At 44.2% G+C, this 20395-nt stretch overlaps 1 protein-coding gene across 3 annotated transcripts; it reads left to right on the top strand.

Moving 5' to 3' along the window:
- The first annotated feature begins 266 nt into the window (after positions 1–266).
- Positions 267–18922, top strand: LOC142459845 (uncharacterized). 3 transcript variants are annotated; one of them, XM_075561802.1, is made up of 4 exons: positions 267–503; positions 795–797; positions 18431–18609; positions 18670–18922. In XM_075561802.1, the coding sequence occupies exons 1-4, from the start codon at positions 267–269 to the stop codon at positions 18920–18922; spliced, it is 672 nt and encodes a 223-aa protein (XP_075417917.1). The 3 variants fall into 3 exon arrangements, with proteins under 3 accessions (XP_075417917.1, XP_075417916.1, XP_075417919.1); XM_075561801.1 differs by lacking the exon at positions 795–797 and having other exon boundaries at positions 18416–18609; XM_075561804.1 differs by lacking the exons at positions 267–503; positions 795–797 and having other exon boundaries at positions 18329–18728; positions 18801–18922.
- Positions 18923–20395: the final 1473 nt, after the last annotated feature.

Here is a 20395-nt window from a genome sequence, read left to right as displayed (position 1 = left end):
CCGATGAGAACATGGTCTGGAAGGTCCCAGCCCGGTGGGAATCACAGGGAAGTGAAGATGGAATGGAAACATCTGAAAAGGAAAACCTGGTGTCTGACAAAGTTAATCAATTAAGTAACCGGATCGTTACTTAATGCACAGCAACGAGGAAATCATGTGGACAGCGGACCTGTTAGGGCGGTACGTAAAGGCTGTGGTACAGGCGACTTTCCTACTAAGGAGCTTCCCTTTCCTGCAAACACCCAGAACCTCCAGTCTCAGACACCATGGTCAACTCCTGTTGTGGCTCCGTCTGCTCCGACCAGGGCTGTGGTCAAGGCCAGGAGACCTGCTGCTGCAGGCCCAGCTGCTGCATCTCCAGCTGCTGCCGGCCCCAGTGCTGCCAGTCTGTGTGCTGCCAGCCCACCTGCTGCAGGCCCAGCTGCTGTGTGTCCAGCTGCTGCAGGCCCCAGTGCTGCCAGTCTGTGTGCTGCCAGCCCACCTGCTGCCGCCCCAGCTGCTGCGTCTCCAGCTGCTGCCGCCCCTCCTGCTGCCCCTGCTGCTACCTCCGCCCAGTCTGTGGCCAAGTCTCCTGCCACACCACCTGCTACCGCCCAACCTGTGTCATCTCCACCTGCCCCCGCCCCACCTGCTGTGCCGTCCCTGGTGCTGACCTCTGCCTGTCATCTCTGTAATTATACTATGGAAGTCCTCCCAAGTGATCTAAAACTCGTGGGAGCCAGTCAGTGACAGGGACATGGACTACCAACCCCTCTTTGGATTTGTCACTTAGAGTTTGCATCCAGCTCTTCTAGGAAGTGGCAGATATGAAATGGTTGTGGAATAATTCCAACCCAGGCCCAAAGGAGTCTCTTTTTAGACCAGTGATGCTTTTACCCCACCTGATGCTTTCATTCGACCCTGATCGTGATGAACGCATATCATTTCCACGTGTCCTTAATAAACATCCACATTCTGTGATGTTGGAAGGCCTGCTTTGTTAATAATTTGGTGTGTGTGTGTGTGTACGTGTGTGTGCGGTTAGCTACTTCTTTACAACCAGGGTCAGCTCTCTCTGAACGTGAGAGAGCCTGAAGAGCATGCAGAAAGCCATGGGCTCTTGATTCCTGTTACCTGTGTCAGATGTGCGACGAGGTGTGTAATGGGCGGAAAGGTATTGAACCTCTCCAAGCCTCAGTTCACTTTCTCTGGGAAAGGGGACATAATGAGGGAGCTTCCAACACTTCATGGAACAATGCCATTATCTTTTAATCCCACAAACGTTTTGAAGCCTCCTTGTACATCATCTTCTGTAGAGCCCAGAAACATTATGCAATGGACTTAATTATCTTGAGATATGTCCCTTGAACTCTCCAGTGAGCTGCATGTGAACGAATCTCAAATTCACCTAATTGTTCTCACTTTCCGAATGTTCTATCTCAGGGTGTGTCCATTAGGAGTGTTCTATGTAGCTAAGGGCTGCCCCCCTTCCTACCTTTCTATACATGACACTCTCTCGGGACATGGAGTCTGCTGGAAATTTATGAAGTCGTGGCAATCGTCCCATAAAACACTTATATTTTTAGTCATCAGTCTGTAAACAGTCAGCATCTCCAGACTGAAATCCCTTTATCATTTTAGCCTGTCATACTCTCAAGGTCTCACCATTTTCATGATGGTTTATTTTCCTGATCTGACTTAAGAGAACATGGTAGACCATGTCTTTGAGACTCAGTTTCCCCTGAAACCCAGGTTTCCTCCTTAGCTTGGAAAATGGGTTCACATTATATAAGGCAAGATGTTGATACCATTGTAAGGGTCTATAAGTTTTGATTCATGATCTGAAGTGTATTACAAACAACTGACAAATATGAAATCTTGCACACCTGAATGCTATAAAAATGGTTCACGATGTGCTGTTGAAATGAGTCCGACTCCTAGCAACCCCACAGGGCGGAGAGAACCAACCCACCATGTTTCCTAAGCTGAAGTCATGGAGGGAGCGGATCACCATGTCTCTTTACCAGCTTGGTTTGAACCCATGACTTTTGGTGAGCAGCTTATCTCTTCCCCATTACGCCACGAGGACGTGTTGTTGCTGTTGGGTACCATGGCGCTGCACTGACTCTTAGCCACCCTACACAGGATACAGCAGAAGCAAACCCTGCCTGGTCTTGCTCCATCCTCACAATCGTTCGGTTTAAGTCCATGGTTGCAGCTACTGTGTCCATCCATCTCACCTAGCGTTTTCCTTTTTTTCTCTGACCCTCCGCTTTACCAAGCATAATGCCCTTTGCCAGGGACTGGTCACACGGGTAACATGTCCAAAGGACGTGAGCTGGAGCCTTCCCCTCCTGACTTCTAGCAGCAATCTGACTGGACTTCTTCCAAGAGAGATTGGTTTGTTCTTCCAGCAACCCATGGCACTTTCAGTATTATTTGCCAACACCATAATTCAAAGGCACCAATTCTTCTGACGTCTTCTTTAGTCATTGCTCAACTTTTACTTGCATCTGAGGTAGTTGAAAACGACATGGCTTGGGCCAAACCAAAAGAGCACCAAACTCACTGCCATCAAGTTGATTGGGACTCGCTGTGACCCTATTGGGCAGCATAGAACTGCCCCCGTGGGTCTCTGAGAATGTAAAAAGCCTCATCTTTCTTCCCAAGGAGTGGCTGGTGGTTTCAAACTGCTGACCTGAGGTTAGTAGCTTAGGCACACCTTAATCCGCACAGTAGGCTAAAAGTGCTCTTCAACACTTCAAAGATACCCTGTGCAGCAGATCTGCCCAATGTAATAAGTTGTTTAGTTCCCTGACAGTTGCTTCTGTGGACTGTGATTGTAGATCCAAGCAACATGAAATCCTTGACATCTTCAACATTGTCTCATGATTTTGCTTATTGGCTCAGTTGTGAGAATTTTGGTTTGCTTTACCTTGAGTTGCAAGTGATACCACAAGTTGCAGTTTAAAATTTTCCTCAGCAGGAGCTTCGTTGTCTCCTCACTTTCAGCAACTAGGTTGTGTCGTCTACATATCACAGGTTATTTATGAGCCTTCCTGCAATACCGATGCTGAGTTCTTCTACATGTAATCCAGTTTGGGGGGTTCTTTGCTCAGCATATGAATGAATAAGTAAGATGAAAAGATAGGATCCTGGGAGACAATTTCCCCAAGTTTAAACTTGTTCTGTTCATACAACTGCCTCTCACAGATTTTCCATGAGCACAAAGAACTATTCTGCAAGCCTCATTCTTCTCAATATTATCCATATTTTTTAATGATCAACTCAGTCAACTGCCTTGATATCGTTTATAAAACATACATAAACATCTTTGTGGCATTCCGCCAAGATTCATCGGGTGTCAGCAATGATCTCTCTCATTCCCTATCCTCTTCAGACTCCAGCTTCAATTGCTGGCAGCTCGCTGATGATAACCACATTTTACTTGCATGTGATACTAGTGCTGTTGTTTGATCATTTCCGCATTCGGTTGGTCACCTTGCTTTGACATGGGCACATAGGGATCTCCTCCAGTTGCTTCACCAGGGGAGCTGTCTTCCAAGTTCTGGCCCGAGACAAAGAGGTGATTCTAGCGCTCGTTTGGGCATTTCATTTGATATACCATCAATTACTGGAGCTTTGTTAGTGATGCTATATTTCTGAATAACTTACGTATAACTAGAAATCAACTGTCACTTGTTTCTAGTTAAAAAAATATTAAGATGTTGAAAGACAAAATGGAGACATTGACCAAAAAAAGTTGACTTCAATCCAACATGAAAACTGTCTTGCAGATGTTTTCGGCTTCATCCCTTTTGACTTCCTCTGGATCACTCTGTACAGCAAAGATCACTCTGTACAGAAAAGATCACTCTGTACAGAAAAGATCAACACATCTTTTATCCTGCCAGCTGTTTCTTCTAAACAGCTGCTAATTACAGGATACAGGGTCTGGTTTTAGCATCATGTTTTATTGGCTAGAGCTAAATCAAAGAAAGTAGGTTTATATTGTCTTTCCCAGTGTTAAAGACTATAAGCTTATAATTTGCTGTTTTTACAACAAGAACTGGATCACAGCAGGAACAAGAGGGAACACAGAGTCTTAGAGATAAAAGCGTTTATAAATGTGTGGACAGAGTGGTGGGAAAGCAACAAGGGAAAGTTCACTACCCAGGGCTCATAACAGGAAGCCCTGACAATGTCTTGGGTGAAACCACCAAAGGACCACATGACCAGAAATGCAAACCAGATGGCTGTCTACAGACTTTCACTGTAGTCATCAGGGGAGGTGTGCCCAACAAGAATGTGGGAAAGAAAGAACAAAGAAATGTGAAACTGTTCACTACAGATGAGCCAACACAAGTAAGCCCGTGCTTACCTTGGTAACAGGGTACTCTACATTTGTTAAGGATGGTAAATGTGAAAAGGAATCTTTATTCGATAGAAAAGATGCTTGGGGTTGGGAGAGCCAGAAGGAAGCCATATCTAAAACCCGAATCATCAATGTGGTGAGTAAACAATGTGAAACCCTTCACCACAGATGTGCTTTTGCTGACATTGCTTCTTTAGTAATCCAGCACTGAATTCAGAAGTGTGATGTCTGGTGAGTAGTGGCTGGGATCTTAAAGGCTTATGCATGACCATCTAAAAAGTAACTACAGGTCTCTTCCCACCTAGAACAAAGGAGAATGAAGAACACCAAAGATTCGAGGGAGTGATTAGTCCAAAGAATTCACGACCCACGTGAACCACAGCGGGCACAGAAGAACTAGATGATGCCCCGCGACCACCACTGACCCCTCTGACCAGGACCAGAACAGTTATAATGAATACAAGTTGTTGAATAACAATAGTAATAAAGACCAGACTTACTGGTCTGAAAGAGACTCAAGGAGCCTGAGACTCAAGTCATAGAGTCATGGTTTCACTGGAAACCAAAGACATTCCTAGAGGCTCCCTTCCAGAAAATTAGAGATGGGCCTATAACATAAAAAATAACCTATGGAGAAATGTGTCCTGTAGAACAATCACTTGTTGTCGGGTGTTGCCATTGAGTCAGTGCCGACTCGTAGTGCTCCTTGGTACAACAGAATAAAACACCACCTTGTCCTGTGCCATTCTCCCTATTGTTATATTTAAGCCCATTATTGCACCCTCATGCAGAGATCATGGAAGTTACAGGTGCTGCAGCAAAGTGTGGTGAAGCAATTAGATGGTGCCCAGCTATCAGAAAGACTAGAATGTTGGGTCTTAAAAGCTTATCTTAAAATAAACAGTCATCTAAGTGAGGCGTCAACTAAATCCACATGGAGGAAGCACACCAGCCTGTGTGATCCAAGGATTGTGTGGTACTTATGTAATTTCATGTCAACTTGATAAATAAGAATGAAGGGGGTAGGCTAGCCTGTCAATCAGGTCACAGTCTGGTGGTCCCTCCTTGTGGGCATGGCCTTCCCATCTGAGAGAGAATTCTGAGAACTTCGCTTCTTCCTCCCTGAAGCTGGGATACATTCTCTGTCTGTCTAACCTTCCTGTTGACAAGCCACATGGAGGCATGCTGATGGCAGCCAGAGCCCTGGAGATGCGTCCACACCATTGGATGTACAAGACTTTCTACCCACCAGCTGGTAATCTTCCTGCACTCGGCATCATTGAATTTTCTGTGTGAGTCTCAAGAGGAATTCACGGGCCACTATAGAACTTACAGGCTAATATCAAACTTACGGACTTTATCTGGAATGAACTGGGTGTTTTATTGATACATAATTATATCTTGATATAAAGTTTGCTTCTTTAGTCAACCCAGACTAACACAGATTGTAAATAATAAAATCCAAATCTGGAAGAGGCGATAGTATCAGAGCTTCAATTCTGAACATCTTCTGGTTTCCAAAATGTCTATGGATGACAGTGGACATCCCAAATCCGTCTGCAGGACTAAGACTTGCATGGATGAAGACTCCAGGAAGCCCCCTCTGCCCATGGCCCAGGGACAAGAATAGCCTTGCTATGAGACATAGAGCCTCCTCAACACGTGTACAGATGCGCTCGATGCAATGGACGGATAGATGGATTGTGATAAGAGCTGTATGAGCCCCCAACCAAATGATTTTAAAAAGAGAGAGAGAGGGAGAACTAGAGCCTTGTGATTTTAGCAGCCACAGTTAGGTTAAAACATAAACCTTATCATTTGATCTCTTTTAAAATTTATTCATTTTTAAAATCATTTTATTGTGGGCTCTTACAGCTCTTATCACAATCCATCCATCCACTGTGTCAAGCACATTTGTACATGTGTTGCCATCATCGTTTCAAAAAATTTTCTTTCTCTTTGAGCCTTTGGTATCAGCTCATTTTTCCCTCCTCCCCCACCCATCCTTCCTCATGAACCCTTGATAATTTATAAGTTATTTTTTCCATGTCTTACACTGACCGCTCTCTCCCTTCACCCATTTTTCTGTTGTCCATTTCCCTGGGAGGCAGTTATATGTCAACAATTGTAATTGGTTCCCACATTCTCCCCACAACTTATCCTTACATTTCTGGTATCACAACTCAAATGATTGGTCCTGAGGGGTTTATCTGTCCAGGATTCCCTGTGTTGCGAGCTCTTATCTGCACCAGTGTACGTGCTCCGGTCTAGCTGGATTTGTAAGGTAGAATTGGGGCCATGACAGGTGGGAGTGGGGGGAGGAGAGGAAGACTTAAAGAACTAGAGGAAAATTGTATGTTTCGTCAGTGTTATATTTCAGCCTGACTGACACATCTCTTCCTTGTGGCCCTTCTGTAAGGGGATGTCCCATTGTCTACAGATGGGCTTTGGGTCTCCACTCGCCTTCTTCCTCATTTACATCGATAGGATTTTTTGTTCTGGATTTTTGATGCCTGATACCTTGATCTCTTTTTTGTAACCCATTTTTAAGTTGCTTCAGATTTTGGTATTTTCTGTTTTCTTTTTGATTGAGGTTTTCCTCTGTTCTGTTTCGGTTTTTTGTTTGTTTGTTACTTTTGTTTTGCATAACTTTGTATATAAGAAATCCGAGACAGGTGAATCTTTAGCGATAGTAACTGGACTAACAATTATCTAGGGGACGGAAGTGGAGGTTAGGGGTAATGGGAAGCCTACAACATGAATAGAAGTAAGAGGAAAATATTCTGAAATCAATTGATGATTACACAACTCTTCTTAATATAATCGATCTATTATAGGGTATGATATTATATACCAGTAAGTCCATTAACAAAAGAAACAATAAGCGAAAAATATGTTTTCAGACATACCAATCAATGATAACACGCTGATTAACTTCTGCCTTAGGTTTATGAAATTATATCGCTGATAAAAGTAAAAATATTATTGCTAGTTCTTTTCACTCACTGTCAACGAGTCAATGCTGACCTACAGGGCTCCTGTGGCTTTCCGAGACTATGACTGCTTCCTGGGAGAAGAAAGCCCCATCTTTCTACCACAGAGCTACTTATTTTATGATTTGATATTGTTACATAGGGTTGTTTCAATTAAATAAGCATTGCTTGGAAGGATAAAATGTTTCCACATAAACAGAAAAAGAAAAACCATTCTAGGCCAACAGCTTAAGGGTGGGTCCAAGATTACAGTAAATATGTGGTAGATTCAGAACTTGGATGGAACTCTGTAGAGCCCCAACATCCATGGGATGTGCTCTATGCTGCACCGCCTCTACTCAAATTCAATTAAAATAGCCCGTGCATTATAGAGGGCATACGAGTATTAAGAGCAACTTGGGGGGGGGGAGGGAGCTACAAACGGTGACTCTCACTTACCCGCTCAAGAGTCAAAATCCACCCGTTGTGTTATGTCTGCCATCTGACGGAATTCTGTTCTGTGTAGAAATGTTATTAATCCGCTTCCCATCGCACAGTCCCCTGAGAAAGCAAGGCAAAGCCATTTGAGGGTGAACAGCCTGCCAATATTTTAACGTCTATGAGAAATATGTACTCCAATGCTGTATAGGGAGAAAGGTAGAACATTTCAATGACAAAGAGAAATCGTAGCACTTTTGAATACTAAAAGATTTTATTGGGGAACATCAAGTAGTTGCACATGAGAAGTGCATTAGAAAGATACAATACAGGAAGGGAATATTTGGGGACACCTATCTTTTTTGCATCAGGCTTAGGAATTCTAAAATAAACTAATAGAGCATCTCACTAAAAATTCGGATTCATTATAATACGATGTTTTGACAAAGGAAAATAAAGGAGACATTAATACAGAGATCAGATAATTGGGCATTTCCACATCAGTCTCCTGGTCCTGTCAGTAAGTTTATGGCACTAGGAAGAGTCACACATTGTGCTGAATACACCCTCTCTGCCGGGACTGAGGATGGATGGACAGTTCCTGGGTCTAGAGCAGGACACTCAGCAGCAAGAACCACCAGAGCAGCTGGGGCGGCAACAACTAGAAATACAGCAGGTGGGACGACAACAGCTAGAGATGCAGCAGCTGGGCCTACAGCAGATGGGCTGGCAGCACACAGACTGGCAGCACTGGGGTCTGCAGCAGCTGGACACACAGCAGCTGGGGCGGCAACAGCTAGAGATGCAGCAGGTAGGTCTGCAGCAGGTGGGTCTGCAGCAGCTGGGGCGGCAGCAGCTGGAAATGCAACAGCTGGGTCTACAGCAGCTGGACCCACCGCAGGTAGGGCGGCAACAGCTGGAGATGCAGCAGCTAGGGCGGCAGCAGCAGGAGCCACAAGAGGGCCTGCAGCAGCTGGACACACAGCAGCTGGGCCTGCAGCAGCTGGACACACAGCAGCTGGGCCTGCAGCAGTTGGGCCTGCAGCAACTGGTCTGACAGCAGCTGGGCCTACAGCAGCAGGTCTCCTCGCCTTGACCACAGCCCTGGTCAGAGCAGACGGAGCCACAACAGGAGTTGACCATGGTGTCAGAGGATGGCGGTTCTGGGTGTGTTTAGAGGAGAGTGAAGGGTTTGAGTTTGGAACGCTCCTCTTCCCATGCCCCTTTTATACCCTTCTGAAAGAGCTCCTTCCTTATTGTTTATTCTAATGAGTATAAGCAATTACTAAATTAGGCAATTATAGTTTCCAACATGGTAGGAAACATTTTGTCCTTTGGTTCCTCTATTAGGATGTGTCTCATTGGCCCTTCCTCCATCGTAGGTTGTGTGTCTTCCTCTGTGCGCATCCCCTTGGCTCAGATGCTGGTGAAAGAGTCCAAGCTGATGTGTTGACTCTCACTTCATTGTTCTTCCCCCTGAATCATCTCTTGCCATTCCTTCCACGTCAAGGGCATCGTCTATGTTTACAGACTAGTTGTCATGTGAGTCGTGACATGGAGTCCAGGTGTCACTCTTCCCCACAGCAGGTGTGGGCCATAGCACACCCGTGATCTTTGCACCATTCCTTACAGAAAACAGGAAGTCTGGTGCAGATGTAAGGACATCTCAGAAGGATGGCATATTTGGTAAAGACATATCAGGTGGTCAGCCTGCCAATACTTTCAAGTCTGCAAAGTCATTGGAACATTTCACAAGAGAATGCCCTACAGAAAAATATGCCTTTGACCTGCTTAGTAGACAGGAAAGTAAAGCCTCACCAGGAGGGAAGGTCTCTCTGAACAGAAAGAGGAAGCCCCAGTGTCTCAGGCAGGAGAAGTGCCGAGTATAATTCAGAAGGTGTGAATGGAACATCAACTAAGCTGAGCCCTCACTCAACTTGACTGTTAAATATCTGGAATTACCTAAGTCCTCCTACAGAGTAAGCATCAAGTAATAGAGAATTCCAGGACCTTAATTGAGATGATTCTTTTATGAAAGAGAGAGCTGGAAAAAAAGAGTTAATTCCCATTGACTCTCTTCCACCCCGAATCCTCAAAATTGAAGTAGAACAGACTCTCAGTCATATTTTGACTCTCGTGGACTTGTCTTAATTTTCTTCAGTTTCAACCTACACTTACATGTGAGTGATGGACAGCCTGCTCTACAGTCGGACCCTGGCCTCGTTTTAGTGCTGATCATTAATTGATGTCTGAAGCTGTTTGTTGTGTCTCATCAGCAAATGACAGTCCGCGGTTTACTCCCGCGGGAGTCTCTCTAGCCACGTCAACACAGCCTGCTTTTCTTTGAGGAGGCAAAACTTCTTCAGTCGTATTTTGGGTGTGTTCCAACTGGAGGGGCTCATCTCTGGCACTATCTCGATGCTCTGCTTCTTTTTATGAAGCTTTTAGTAGCTGACATGGTTTTGATTCTGTCCATAAAGTTTTGCAGTGGCTGATTCCTCAGCGGTGGAAAATCTGTTCCTTTTCCATATGAATCACCGTGAGAAGAATGGGAATCCCAGTATATTACATGGTGCTCATGCAACGTGTACACGGATCAAGAGGCAGTGGTGAGGCCAGAACAAGGGCATACTGCATGGTTTATAATCAGGAAAGGTGTGTTTTGGGGCTTCATCCTTTCACCACATTTATGTGAGAACTTGGATTACATGAAGAAGAACTCTGCATGAGGATTGGAGGGAGGCTTAGGAACAACCCTGACACAACCTTGATGACTGAAAGGGCAGAGGACTCAAAGCACTTGCTAATGAAGATGAAGAATTGCAGTCTTCAGCATGGAATGCAACTCAGTGTGAAGAAAACGGAAATCTTTACAACTGGACCAGTAGATAACGTCCGTGTAAATGGAAAACAAGATGGAAGTTGTCAAAGAGTTCAACTTGCTTGGATCCATAATCAAAACTCATGGGAGCAGCAGTCAAGAGATCAAAAGACTCAATGCATTGGATAAATCTGATGCACTGGATCTATTTAAAGTGTTGGGAATGCAAGGATGTTACTCGGAGGACTATTGCTTCATATGCACTTGAAGTTGGACACTGAAGGAAAACTGAAGAAGGGATGCATTTGAATTATGTTGCTGATAAAGAATCTTGAAAGCACCATGTACTGCCAAAAGAACAGACAAATCTGTCTGGAAGACATAGAGCCAGAATTGTCCTTAGAGGCAAGGATGCCGAGACTTTATCTCACGTACTTTGGACATGTTTTCAGGAGAGACCAATGCCTGGAGTAGGACCTCATGCCTGGTAAAGTCAGGAGATAATAACAAAGAGGAAGAGTTTGACAAGATGGATTGGCACAGGGTCTGCATCTATGGGCTCAAATACAAGAAGAATTGTCAAGATGGCACAGGACCAGGCAGTGTTTGGTTTACTAGTACATCAGGTTGCCATGAGTCAGAAGCAACTCAGTGGCACTAACAACAAGAACCACAACAAATCTTACACCCATGCTGTCTGCCTAGTAGGTTAGGTCAACTGTTCTTGGAGGTTGGCAGTCAACACTTGGTTGACCGAACAAGGTGGTCCCGCCAGTTTCTTCTGCTGTACCAAGCATGTGAGGCATTTACACCAAGTGCAACAGTCCGGGAAACTAGTTTTCTGTGTAGACTGAGCTACTACCTTCTTTCCCACTTCAGTTTCAGAGTCCAGAGAGCACAATGAAAAATTTTAGAGCTTAGAATCTAGAACACATTTACTCTTGTGCCACAGGGATATTTGAGTTAGATTTAACAGCTATTCAAAGCCATTTCTGGGCATAGATGGGTGAGTGCTTCCAGTGCTTCATCAGCTGTTGAAACATCAATTCCCAGAACCTTGTTTTTATCTGATGCTTTCAGTGAAACTTGAACGTCTTCCTTCGGTCCCTTTGGTTCTTAAGCATGCTACCTCCTCCAGCGGTTGAATGTCAACGAGTTCTTCTTGGCACAGCGACTCTGTGTGTATTCTTTCTATCTTCTTGTGATGCTTCCTGCATTGTTCAATATTTTACCCATAGAAAGTAGGAGGGCTTGAAGAGCTTGCTGATGAAGATCAAGGACTGCAGTCTTCAGTGTGGGTTACAACTCAATGTAAAGAAGACCCGCATCCCCACTAGACCAGTGGGTAACATCCAGGTAGAATGAAGTTGTCAAGGATTTTGTCTTGCCTGGATCTACAATCAATGCTCAAGGAAGCAGCAGTCAAGAGATCACAGGATGCATTGCATTGGGTACATCGACTGCACAAGACCCCTTAAAGGGTTGAAAATATAAAACATACAACCTTGGATTTATATGGCTAAAATTAAGATAATTTGTTCTTGCCTCAAAGAAGCACCTCTCCCAGCAATGCCTATGATACTAAAGAAGCCTCCTTCCTTAGGACCATGGGCATACGAGGGCTTGATTCTCCAACGCTTTCTGGATGTCATTTCTGTGTGAGCTCTTGTGAGATAAAGAATGTGTCTTCTAGGATTCCCTCAGCACTTTAAAGAAAACGTTAGACATAAGTACCATGACAAAATCAACTGGATGTTTTAGCTCAGAATATATGAAAAATATTTTCATAAAACTTCCATAAACTATAAACCCTGATGCATGCTGTTACTGCTAAGGCAGACTGACAACTATTGTCCTAAGTCCCCTGCTCCGTTTTAGAGGACATTTCTGAAGACCGATGACAAAAAAACAAGCCAGGCTCCGCTACACCAGTGTGATTAGAAGGTGCTAGAAATCTCATCAGCTCACTGACCACCCCTAGAAGACATATGCATGTAGGCCATCGTCTTGTCCATTCCAACCAATAATAACCTTGCAGAGCAAAGTAGAAATGCCCTACAGCAGCAGTTCTCACCTATGAGCGGAGACATCTTTGGGGGTCGAATGACCCTATCACAGGGATTGCATAAACATGTTTCCAATGGTCTTAGGAACTGAGACGCTGCTCCTCTATCCGTCTTCAGGTGGGCCCGCCCACTTGCGATATGCCCACATAGGAGTACCCAGCGTGAAGACTGTTACCCATGCTACACCATGTTTCAAGACAAAATGTCATTTATTTGTCATTAGAAATAAATATTTCACAATATATAATCACGTATTGTTTTTTGTCATGAATCATTGTGCTTTAGTTAGGTTCAACTTGTAACAATGAAAATGCATCCTGCGTTTCAGATATTTACATGACGATTCATAACAGTAGCAAAACACAGCTATGACGTAGCAACGAAAATAATGTGATGGTTGGGGGTCCCCACCACATGAGGAGCTGCATGAAAGGCCCGCGGCATGAGGAAGGTTGACAAGCACGGCCCTGTAGGCTTTCCAAGACTGTGATCTTTATGGACGCTGACTGCCACGCCTTTCCTCTGTTGAGTGGCTGGTGAGTTTGAACCACTGACCTTTCAGACAGCAGCCAAGTACTTACCACCACTCTTAGAATATGCTCACAAAGGTACAATTTTCCTCATCTCATTCACTCATAGAAAAGAGTCTGTTTACATTTTCCTACTAGCATTCCATCTGTTTCACCAGGCAGTTCTCCATCAAGCATCTGTGTCCTTGGAACTTCTTCCCAAATTCATATCAAGGTGAGAAATAGACAATTAATCTGGTAGGCATGGCTTTGCTGCTGTGAATGGCTATTATTGGAAGATTTGCCCTATTGCCAACCCCTGTTGTGTGTGTAAATAGTGTCCATTTACTTAAGAGTTTAATCTGTACAAATCAACAGTTCATATGTCACAGCTCAGAGCTGGTCTTCACTCATATAATTTCCATTTCTCAGCAGTGTTTTAAATTATATACCATTGGCAAAATGAATGACACTATCAATGCTTAGTGTTTATGCATTGGGCTGCTAACTGCAAGGTCAACAGTTTCAAACCACCAGCCAAATCTGCTGAGGAAGGATGAGGCTTTCTAATCCATGTGAAGATTTCCAGCTAATGAAATTTACAGGGACAGTTCTACCCTGCCCTCTGGGGTCTCTATGAGCCAGCACTGACTTGATGGATGTGGAAGTGATGCCTAGGGGGATGATTGACAATGTTCTCTAACATAAAATGACAAGGATGTCTCTAAAGTAAACCAGAGACATATATACACCATAGAAAGAATCATGAATGGATTTTGGGTTTGCACTTAAGTCTAGCCCCCATCTAAGAACAATTAGTTCTTATGACCTGGCCCTGCTTGATGCTCATGATGACATCACTGAAGATACCGTGCTATGGCAAAGTGTGGTGAAGAAACTAGATGGTCTTAAAGGTGTGTTTGCAAACAATCAGCCATCGAAGTGAGGCATCAACAAGTGCACATGGAAGAAGCCCACCGGCCGCTGTGATCCAAGGATTGTAAATAATATAATCCAAATCTAAAGGAAGGAATGGCATCAGAGCTTAAGTCATGAACACCTTGTTTACAGAAGGCTATAGGTAAAAGTGGAAGCTCAAAATCCATTTTTGGGGTTCACATATAGATTAAACCTCTGGTGAACCCCCTCAGGTCAACAATTGAGGGATGTGAGTATCCCTGTTATCAGACAGAAACATTGCAAACTTGATAATGGCCAACATAGTTAGGTCAAAATGTAATACCTTATCATTTGATTTCCATTTTGACCCATTTTAAAACTGGTTCGGTTAAAAAAAGTGAAGGGAAATAAAGGTGGATTAAGTCCCTAGTCAGACCCTTCTGGCCATGGACCAAGGATGGGAAGAGCCTGGCTAGCATGCAGAATGCATTGGCAAGTGGATTGTTGCAGATACAATTTGGTTAAGATTTAGCACCCTTACACTGCTACAGATAAGAGCTCAAAACAAAGGGAATCCAGGATAGATAAACCCCTCAGGGTCAGCAATGAGAGCAGCGATACCAGGAGGATGAGGAGAGGGGAGGGGAGAAAGGGGGAATTGATCACAAGGATTGACTTATAACCCCCTCCCAGGGGAACAAACAACAGAAAAGTGGGTGAGGGGCAACAGAGGATGATGTAAGATATGAAAATAATCATCTATAACTTATCAAGGGTTTATGAGGGAGGTCGGGTGAAAGGGGGAAGGGGAAGAAATGGTGAGCTGATATCAGGGGCTCAAGTGGGAAGAGTGCTTTGAAAATGATGATGGCAGCATATGTACAAATGTGCTTGACACACTGAATGTATGGATTGTGATAAGAGATGTAAGAGCCCCCAATAAAAGCATTTAATTAAAAAATAGCTCCTTTTCATTTGGTCTCTCTTATACTCTATTTAAATTTGTTCTAGTTTTTTCAGTTTTCTTTTCTATTGAGATTTTATCTATTTTCATTTATTATCCTTATTATATTTGTTGGTTTGTTTGTTAATGTTTTTCTGTATATGATATCCAGGATAGTTAAATCTATAGAAATGGTAACTGTATTAATGGTCCTTTGGGAGGATAGCAGGGGAGGGTGGGGGGACAGGAAGTTAATAACAATGAGTAGAGAATGAAGAAAATGTTGTAAAATTGATGGTAGTGATGATTGTACAACTTTTCTTGATGTGATTGATGTATTGAATTGCATGATATGTGAATTCTATGTCAATAGCACTGGGGGGGCGGGAAGAAGAAGGCAACTAGTAGAGTTTTTAAAAAGAATAGCTATTTGAAAAATTAAAGGGCAGAATTCTATTTTCAGCTGACAAAGTAGATCGTATCGGCACAACCTCTCACTAAGGAAAACTATGAAAGTTGGATAAAATGCAGAAAACAGTCCTGTAGACACAGGATTTGAAGATTCATCATCTCAGAAGGAAATTAAATCCTCACAAGCGGAAGATAAAGTCACCAAGAGCTTGTATAGTTTGCCGTATGTAATGTCTGGGGCTCAATAAAAATAAGCAGCCGTGCCAGAGAAGAAACCTAGACTACTCAAATCAAGCGGAGGCAATGCAAGAGGACTCAACACAGTTGATCCTGTGTAAGTTTTAACACTGACTTGAGAATAAAGCAATGAAATGCAGGTAAGCCTCTCTCTGGTTATTCTCTACTTTCAGCCAAGATCTGCCTGATATGTTCATGCCAAGTCCTCTTCTGACCTCAGATTATATTGGGCAGTTTCCTGTTGATGCCGAAACTGTGTTTCAAAGTACATATAGCAACATCTTACTAGCAGGAGATATTCCTGATATTGTTGGATAACGTCAGCATTCCGGTCCATCACCTTTCTTTAGAATAGGCACAGGTTGGAGTCTCTTCTAATTGGTTTATTTTGGGGGTCTGATTTCTGGTCCCTGACTTGTGATGGCCTGAAATACCATTTCTTGTGCTTGTCTGGGTTGTAAACCATAAGACGCCAACTCCCAGAGCCTCTAACAAGATGCCAGACCTTCGTATGCCAGACCGGTTATTGTTGACCATCTTATTCCTTGTGTGGTTCTGAAAAAAAATGAGGATTTAAATTTTTTTTCTTTTTTCAAGTTCAGCTACAAAGTGAATATATTTAAAATGAATAGTCAAGTACCAGTATTTCTATTTTCTCACACCAGGAACTAGGTCCATCCATGTCCACTCCACCAACCAGGTTTCTGGAAGTTCTCTAGCCTTCTCAGATCCCATGAGCAGATGAAAGCTTTCATGAACTAGTTAGATATTTCAGAAAGAAAGTAAAATGTATGATTTCCTTTAGCATTTACCTCCAAGGACCCAAAATACCCTCTGTGTGTGCATGTGTGTGTGAGGGGGCGGGGTAGTGGTTGGGGCCCAGGATGGAGATCTACGGCACAAATGTAAATTAAATTAAAAGCAATACAATTCGATTATCTAATATGTATTTCTACATTCAAAAAGTGGTGTTGATGAAAAGTACTGAAAATAGTATTGACTGGCGGAAGGATGAACAAATCAGTGTCAGAAGATACAACCAGAAGGCACCATGGGATTTCGGCTCACTTATTTCAGACGCCATCTAGAGAGACCAATCCCCTGAAAAGGACAGCACATTTGGTGAAGTAAAAGGTCAGCAAGAACGAGGGGAACTTCCACTGAGGCACAATGTCAAATTAGTCACATCTAAGTTGTCCTGCCATGAGTCAGAGCTGACTGGACTACAACTCACAGCAAGGACATGTATTACATACTCGAATGTGGCCGATTGTCCCAGTGATGTCCTGTACCACAATTTTCCATCAGAAACACTTCCTTAACCCGTCTTTGTCTTTAATTGCAGTGATATTTTTGAGGATAACAGGCTACTATGTGGAATGTCTGTCTGCCTGGTGTTTCCTCATGATTCAATTCAGGGTGTGCATCAGTCGGGGCATAAATGATGTGTCCTTTCAGTGCATGACTTCAGGAGGCACGTACAGTCTGTTTGTCCCATTATGGCTGACACTAAAACATCCGTCCTTTGAGTTAGGGCGTTTCCTCAAGTTTTCCCAGAGTGAAAACTCAAAATTCACTGCTATCGAGTCCATGGTACTCATAATGACCCTGTAGGGCAGCATAGAACTGCTGTGGGTTTCCGAGACTGTAACTGTCTATGGGAGCAGAAAGCCTCATCTTTCTTCCATAGAGCTACTGGTGGTTTCAAACTGCTGACCTGGTGGTTGACAGGCCAATGTGTAACCGCTACACCACCAGAGCTTCTCCTCCAGAGTAAAGCTATAATTTATTTACTTGGATCCATTTCTATTATGATAGCTGCAAATGGTCATTTTTAAACTCCATCACTCTTTTTATAATTACTAGTTTATAATTACTAGTTTATATTCTACTGTCAGGATAATTTATTTTTGTCATTGACTTTGTCTCAGTATAGATTCAGGGATTCAAATTATATCCAATGGGTTAAAATCCACTGGTGTCACTGTTCACTGTGTTGCTCAAATTCCCCCATAAGAGGTCAGTGATCATCCCTTCAAGGTGCTCCGTGTGCCTTTTAGTATTTAAACACAATGAGGTGCTGACAGTAGTTTCAAACTGACCAAGTACAGGAAGGACTACTTAGCCGGTAGGCTGAAAATTCAGTATGTACATGAATACCCATGACTCATAAATAGTATTTGTCTTCCTCATTGTCTCTGAGTGACCCACAAAGATGAGATTCATTCTTTCTATGTTCCTACCACAATTCTATTCCTTTAATATCGAATGAGATCTTGGCATCCTGAGGGCAGTTCCTCAAAGGGCATCATGCTGTGTGAGACACACATCACAAGGGCAAATCAGTGATGGGACCCATGTGATAGACTCTCCTGAGAAGAGACAGAGGACAAAGAATGGTAAGGAAAGTTCTATGAGACAGATGAGATGGAAACCTATTAAGATACCAGGAAAAGGATTCCTGATTTTTCTCATCTTAAAGTATTTGACCAGAAAAATAACCTAATTATCTAATTCAATGACTAAATACACTGAGAGGAAAGTAAACTAGATAATGATCATAGGCAGTGTCATAGCAGAGTTTTGGCAGGGTATAAAAGGGGGTGCACAGGAGAAGACTTTCATATTCACTAAATTCACTCTCCGACTAACACCAGAACCTCCATCCTCCGACACCATGGTCAACTCCTGTTGTGGCTCTGTCTGCTCTGACCAGGGCTGTGGTCAAGGCCAGGAGACCTGCTGCAGCCCTAGCTGCTGCCAGACCACCTGCTGCCAGACCACCTGCTGCCGCCCCACCTCTTGTGGCTCCAGTTGCTGCCGCCCCAGCTGCTGTGTGTCCAGCTGCTGCAGGCCTCAGTGCTGCCAGTCTGTGTGCTGCCAGCCCACCTGCTGCCGCCCTTCCTGCTGTGTTTCTAGCTGCTGCCGCCCCAGCTGCTGTGGATCCAGCTGCTGCAGGCCCAGCTGCTGCATTTCCAGCTGCTGCCGCCCCAGCTGCTGTGTGTCCAGCTGCTGCAGGCCTCAGTGCTGCCAGTCTGTGTGCTGCCAGCCCACCTGCTGCAGGCCCAGCTGCTGCATCTCCAGCTGCTGCCGCCCCTCCTGCTGTGGCTCCAGCTGCTGTGGGTCCAGCTGCTGCCGCCCCTCCTGCTGCCCCTGCTGCTGCCTCCGCCCAGTCTGTGGCCAAGTCTCCTGCCACTCCACCTGCTACCGCCCAACCTGTGTCATCTCCACCTGCCCCCGCCCCACCTGCTGTGCTGTCCCTGACTGCTGAGCCTCCGTCCCCACAGATCCGTATATAGTTTGCTCATCCTTAGGACGTGCGGCGCAGGGTTAGTGTTGCTCAAATGGATCGGGCATCATGGCTTCAATGAGCAGCTGCTCATCCCCTGACTTCTTCCACCACCTCCTTGGTCCAGCTTCTGTCCCTAACTTACTATCCTTTTCCTTTCCAATGTGAATCTGATTACAATCTACCAGCTAACAAACACAAGCTCTCCCAAATTCCTCCCTTCTGTTTTTTGGGAACCAGGTGGCACTGCTTAAGAAGATGGCTAATCCCTCGGCCCTTACATAGAACAGATTTCGCCTATCAGTGGAATAATTCTTTTTACCTTCCTCTTTTTCTAGCTCTTTTCTGTGACTGGATATCTTTCTGTACCAAAATAAAAAATACCGTTTTTCATTAAAAAATTGGTTGTTGCTTCTTTACGATCTGCCCCACCCCCCTGCCCCACCTCCAATTCCTAGAAAATTCTATTTGACCTGCACCTGCAGGGCATGGGACATCGTCCTGTCACTTTTCCATGACGGTCAGATCCTAGTAGTCCCGGTCTGTTTTCTTTGCTAGGTGTCTTATTATTCCATGGGCAGAACAACAAACACTGTCAGTCTGTCCCAAGAAAAGAAGGAAAGGGTAGAAATGAACATTTGGAAGACTTCATGTATATAAAGCCAAATGAACACAATCAATGCTTCTTGGATCCTACCAGCTATTCTGCTTATTCTATATAATATTGAGGACAGCCTGCATGCTTGCTATTCACACTGACATGCAGTGATGTAGGTGTACCCAGGGAGCAAGTGTGTGCTGACTTTGGGCCCCTGTTTATAAGGGGTTCTCAGTTCTTTATCACATTATCTCCCCATAGAAAGGTTCTGTGTTAGTCTGGGAAACAAATCCACAGAAACTCATATTAATAAGAGACATTCTTATATAAAGGGCAAGTGCACATCAAGAAAACATCCCAACCCAGTGCCCACAAGTCCAACATTAACCCATATGTCTGACACCAATCCACAAAGTCCTCCTCCATCTCACAAAACACACGCAATGACACTGACTGCAGGAGGAAAGATGAATCAGTAAATGTGTAAGCATCTCAGCGCTGGCAGGGGTTTCCACACGGCTGCTCCAGCACCCAGGGCTGCATTGGGGTAGGTCCATGTGGCTTTTCCTCAGGAATGTCTTGCAGGAAGTGAGCCTTGCCAACTGAAGCAGAGAACTGGCTAAGGCAGGTGCACCCTGGTCCGACCGTCAGAAAGCAAGACACCCAAGAACTAGAACGGCCAGGCTCACCGAGCCATTTATCTCTCCACCCTTCAATTAACCCCACAAGTGTTTATCGGCTAGGTTGGCACAATACACTTTAACTATCTCGGGTTCCAAACCCAAATTGTACTCAGGGCACAGGTAGAATCTGGATAAGATCAGACCGTTTGGTGGAGATTGCAGTAGATCTGCTTT

This window comes from Tenrec ecaudatus, chromosome 10 (assembly GCF_050624435.1).
Source record: "Tenrec ecaudatus isolate mTenEca1 chromosome 10, mTenEca1.hap1, whole genome shotgun sequence".
In the NCBI taxonomy this organism is placed as follows: Eukaryota; Metazoa; Chordata; class Mammalia; order Afrosoricida; family Tenrecidae; genus Tenrec; species Tenrec ecaudatus.
Note: the sequence above shows the minus strand (reverse complement) of the source record. Positions and strands in the feature narration are given on the sequence as shown.